At 38.8% G+C, this 5432-nt stretch overlaps 1 protein-coding gene across 1 annotated transcript in view; it reads right to left on the bottom strand.

Annotated features, from left to right (window-relative positions):
* Positions 1-4900, bottom strand: part of LOC135100997 (uncharacterized) — an 11192-nt gene extending 6292 nt beyond the window's left edge. The window contains exons 1-4 of the mRNA XM_064004603.1: positions 4647-4900; positions 1277-1833; positions 394-544; positions 1-99 (exon numbers count right to left, since the gene is read on the bottom strand). The exon at positions 1-99 is cut by the window's left edge and continues 43 nt beyond it. Coding sequence (XP_063860673.1) covers positions 1-99; positions 394-544; positions 1277-1679 — 653 coding nt within the window. The 5' untranslated portion in view covers positions 1680-1833; positions 4647-4900. The remainder of the gene's footprint in view (positions 100-393; positions 545-1276; positions 1834-4646) is intronic.
* Positions 4901-5432: the final 532 nt, after the last annotated feature.

Raw genomic sequence — 5432 nt, 5'->3', positions numbered from 1 at the left:
GGCAAGGGACGCATCAGCACGTCCAGGCTGAAGAACATCACGGCATCGGCTTCCTGCACCTGGGCCGTGGTCACATTCGGGCCCCACAGGAACTCACACCTGTCAGGAGTGTGCAGTCAGGAGACGGAAAGAGACAAGAGGTGAGGACTATGGGAGATTAAGGAAGGAGTAATAGTAGCATAGTGGTGGTGGTGGTGGTAGTAGTAGCGGTAGCAGCTAGTAGTAGAAGTAGTAGTAGTAGTAGTAACAGGCAGCAGCAGCAACAAAAGTACTAACAAATATATTAATCATCAGTAGTGGTAACAGTTATAGCCTAATCTTCATTAATACCCAATCTTACAACAAACACAGTACATGATCCACAATGCCACAATCCTGGGCTGGCATACTGACCTCCAGGTGGCGCAGCGACCCTCCCTTAGAGCCCCGTGGTCGCGGATCATCCCCTTCCAGCCGTCCCAGGAGTGCCAGAAGGGCGTCCACAGCACCACGCGCCGCATTGGCCCCTCCCCCTGGTACTGCTCCGCGCACTCCTCGTCAGAGGCTGCAGGCACGAAACCACTAGCGTTAACATCCATGATATTATTATGTTAAGAAATTTTTCCTCTTATTTTGGATAATTCTTTTTTTTTTTTCTTTTCCTTAATGCCCTTGGTCAGAGGTCCTCATACGTAAAAGAAAAAAAATAAATAAAATATATAAATAAATAAAATAATAATAATAATAATAATAATAATAATAATAATAATAAAATAAAATGAGATCGTTGTACTGATTATCTTGTTATAACTCAAAGATGACGTAAACAATGTATTAACACATTGTGATTCTTTAAGTAGCGTTATCGAGGAGGATGTCATGCATTATCATTACCACAATGTTGCATCTCTTGCTGTCTTCTACCGCTATTTTCATGCTAACTGCTCTTCTGGTCTTGCTAACTGCATGCCTCCCCTCCTACCGTGGTCTCGCTGCACAAAAGTTTCTTCTTTCTCCCATTCCTATTCTATCCGCCTCTAATGCAAGAGTCAACCAGTATTCTCAATCATTGATCCCTTTCTCTGGTAAACTCTGGAACTCCCTGCCCGCTTCTGTATTTCCTCCTTCCTATGACTTGATCAAGAGTGAGGCACTTATCCTTTAATTTTCAATTATTCTTTTGATATCTCTTTTGGGAATGGCACCTCAGTGAGATTTTTTCCCTCTTTTTTTTTTTTGTTTCCCTTGGCCGGTTACCCTTATACGTAAAAAAAAAAAAAAAAAAATCACGGCTTACCTGCATCGCTCGGGGCTCCTTGAGGGACACGCGAGGAAGGGAAAGTGGTGGTGGTGGTGGTGGTGGTGGTAGTGGTGTTGGGGCTGCCATACGCCTGAGTGTTGGTGCTATTAGTGGGAATATCTGCAGTGTTGGCTTGATTATTTCTGGGGGCAATGTCTGTAGCGGTGATATTTATGGTGTGGGAAAGAATGTTTGTGATGTGGGGATGAATGTTGAAGGCGTGAGGGTGAGTGTCTGAGGGATGAACATCAGTGTCTGCTGCGGAGAGGATGCGGGTCAGGGAGAAGAAGGAAGCGGTCCAGTTTTCATAAAAGAAAAGGAAAAGACCCCACGAGATAAAGATCAGGACGAGGAGCACCACCACCAGCACAGACACCGGAACTGGCCTCCACCACCTCATCCCGCGTCTACTTCACTCCACTCCGTTACCACTTCTGCGCTTCCTTCCGTGCTGTGATGCCTCAGTGTGAAACCTTCTTTGTGGCTTTATCTTTTCTTCATAAAGATGCTGATGGCCACGTCACTCTTGTTGCCTTCCTAACGTGGTTTTCATGCTAAGAAAGAAAAAGTTTATTATTTATCAGACAGAGCCTTGAACATGAGCTACAAATAGTGTCAAGAAAGCTATGATATTGAATTAGCCAATCCGACTGGCACACACACACACACACACACACACACACACACACACACACACACACACACACTCTCTCTCTCTCTCTCTCTCTCTCTCTCTCTCTCTCTCTCTCTCTCTCGTTATTTTTGGAGTGGCAATAAAGGCTGCTACTACTACTACTTCTACTACTACTACTACCACTACTACTACTACTACTACTACTATTACTACTACTACTACTACTACTAATGATAATAATAATAATAATAATAGTAACAATAATAATATAATAATAATAATAATAATAATAATAATAATAATAATAATAATAATAATAATAATAACAATAATAATAATAATAATAATAATAATAATAACAATAATAATAATAATATAATAGTAATAATAATAATAATAATAATAATAATAATAATAATAATAATAATAATAATAATAATAATAATATTATTATTATTATTATTATTATTATTATTATTATTATTATTATTATTATTATCATTATCATCATCATCATCATCATCATTATTCTATTCTTTTACCATCTGTTTAACCCAGTGATTCTTATCTATTTTTTTTGGCTGCAACCCAAAATCCTGTTCAGATTGGCTATGGCGACCCATATGCCTTCATAAGTTTACTAGTAATGGTTATAGTAGTAGTAATAGTAGTAGTAGTAGTAGTAGCGGTAGATTTGGAGCACTAGTAGAAATGTAAATATACTTCACAGTCAAACATATGACGCGCATTAATATAATATTTATCAATATATACGGTAATATACAACAATTACAGAAAAAAATAAAGACTGTCGCGTCATGCACCTCAACCTTCGACTTGAGCAGATAAAACAGATCTGAGTCATCTGACGCGACGTCGGCATGACACAGACATATCACTGACACATCAAGCAGCAGCTCCCGACTTCATCCATATTCCCCCCTCCTCTTTCCCCAGACCCCTTCCTTCCTTCTTCCCTCCACTTTTTAAACATAAAACTAACGGTTAGATTTAAAAGGCAAGAATAGATGTAGGCTTTTTTCTCACCTCAATTAGATTGTCTGATCTGCAGTGGATGAGCAGAACCAGTATTCCAGAAGAAACGATTTAAGGATAACAGGGCTCCCAAAGACAAATAATGATGTCACAGCCATCACACTGGAGCTCATCAACAAGAAAGTCTGTGTAGGTGACCCCATAACTACAGCTGACATTGACCGCGTGCATCGCCTGGGTTAACGGAGAGAGGATGGGACAGCTCGCACTATCTTCATACAGCTCTCAACCTACCGCGCTCGCACCGGTATCTAAAAACAGTGCGTGATGCTTAACCCAAAAGCGTCGTCATGGACCCCCTGGCTACCCCAGGGGATGAAGGGAAAATGTGGGAGAGACGGACGAGAGTGAGGAGGCGGAGTCCAGCGCAGCGAGACCTGGGCCAGTTACAAGCAGACAGGCGATATTCATCAATAAGGATTTGACAAAAAGTAAGGCAAAGATGTTATGGATTTGTCAGAAAGCTAAGAGATGACAAAGTGTTGTTGGTCTGTTGACGGGAATGTGCTTATTAAATACTAACATGGCAGAGTCCGTCAAGTTAAAACTTATCAGGATCTACAGGTTGCCTGTTGAATAAGAATCACTCATACTCATGTGATTATCAGCTTTTGAATCACCGCACATTTACAGTAATTACTATGTACGCTTTCACCATATTCTCCAGCACTTCTTCCTTATTATCTTTCCAAGGTATGCTTCAACATCACTAACATTTTTATCAACAAACAAGCGCTTCATATAACTGATAAGGTACGCTATAATTCTTTCCATATCAACGAGTAACATTATTCTTATTCCATGAGTTTGAGCACTATTAAATGTTATTGGTCCAGTATGCAATGCTTACATAGATGCTTGAGAAAAATATTACTGATATGGTTTATGCATATCAATGGCTGATCAAAATTGTGTCTTGTATGGGCAGTTGATAGTTCAGCTTTATGATGTGGATGAGAGCTCCTCGGGCGAGGATAATTTATGTGAAAACTGTGCTGAAAGCACTTCCCCACCTAATGCAGTACTATCAGTGGAAAATCTAAGACACCTACATAACGCTGCATTCAATCCTGTTGACATTCATAGATGTGATACACGTTCTCCTCTGCGTGATACTGATGCTGATTTAAACTATTCAAATCTATTGCGACAACAAAATTTAGAATGTGACTTTTTTCTCAGAATATCAGTTCAATAAACTAACAGAGAATAAAGGTGTTGCCCCAGACACATTTCCTCTACTACACATCAATATAAGCAACGTACCAAAACATTTAAATGATCTATCCAGTAAAAAAAAAAATAAATAAATAAAATAAATAAATAAAATAATACTCTATGCTTGCATTCATATTGTTAGGAGTGTGTTCACTCCATTACTTGAACACATTTCTGCTAAATTAACACTTAAATATTTTGACTGTAACCTACTTTTCAAATTCCCTTTTCATTATGTCCTATAGCTTTCAGTTACCAACCTACTGCTTCTTCACCTATAATACTTGGTCCACCTAGGATTGGTGGGCATATATATATATATATATATATATATATATATATATATATATATATATATATATATATATATATATATATATATATATATATATGCCCACGAATCTCCGGGAGTTTGTGTTTCTTTGAGTTAGCCTTAAAATGCCGCTGAGTCGTTCTCACCTGCGATGGCAGTGTGGCGTCATGGTACTGCTGGCCTTGGGAGCTGCGCAAATACAATATACACATGGGTCCGTCTTGCTGTGGATGAAGCATACTGCTCCTCACGCGAGCGGGCCATTTATAGGCTAGTATTGTAGCAGCTTGCTATTCAGTCTCGTTCGGCTTGAAGGAAGAGAGTAATCTTCCTTAAAATGTCACTCAGTATGCTTGCTCTACTCGTTATGACTCGCCCACAAGAACTGGATTGACTGGCTGCAGCTGTTTGTACCAGTGCAGGCGGCTGGCAGTGCTGCCACACTCAGAGTAAATTATTTTTTCAGCCTAAATGTTGTTTGTTGTTGATTGTCACCTTGAAAAGTCGAGGTGACGTGGGCCTTGATGACTAGAGCCGGCCCACAGTCCCAGCCTAAAGAATTAATGAGGCTCAAAAAGGGGAGATAATTTTTTTTTTTCACGTGTACATGAAAATAAACGTTTTATCTTATATATATATATATATATATATATATATATATATATATATATATATATATATATATATATATATATATATATATATATATATATATATATATATATATATTAATGTTACGTGCATGAAAACATCAGTAAAAGAGTTTGTACAAGTGCTGCCGCCGCTCAGCTGATGAAAGGTCTTTAACCTTACCCATTTTCTGTCATTCCAGTGTGGGAGACTTCTCTAGTGCTGTTATCTTGCAACCCTCACAAAACCAATCTCGCACAAATATCTAGTGGATTCAGTTTTAGTTCTCATTATCATGCAGA

Source organism: Scylla paramamosain, chromosome 1 (genome assembly GCF_035594125.1).
Source record: "Scylla paramamosain isolate STU-SP2022 chromosome 1, ASM3559412v1, whole genome shotgun sequence".
NCBI lineage: Eukaryota > Metazoa > Arthropoda > Malacostraca > Decapoda > Portunidae > Scylla > Scylla paramamosain.
Note: the sequence above shows the minus strand (reverse complement) of the source record. Positions and strands in the feature narration are given on the sequence as shown.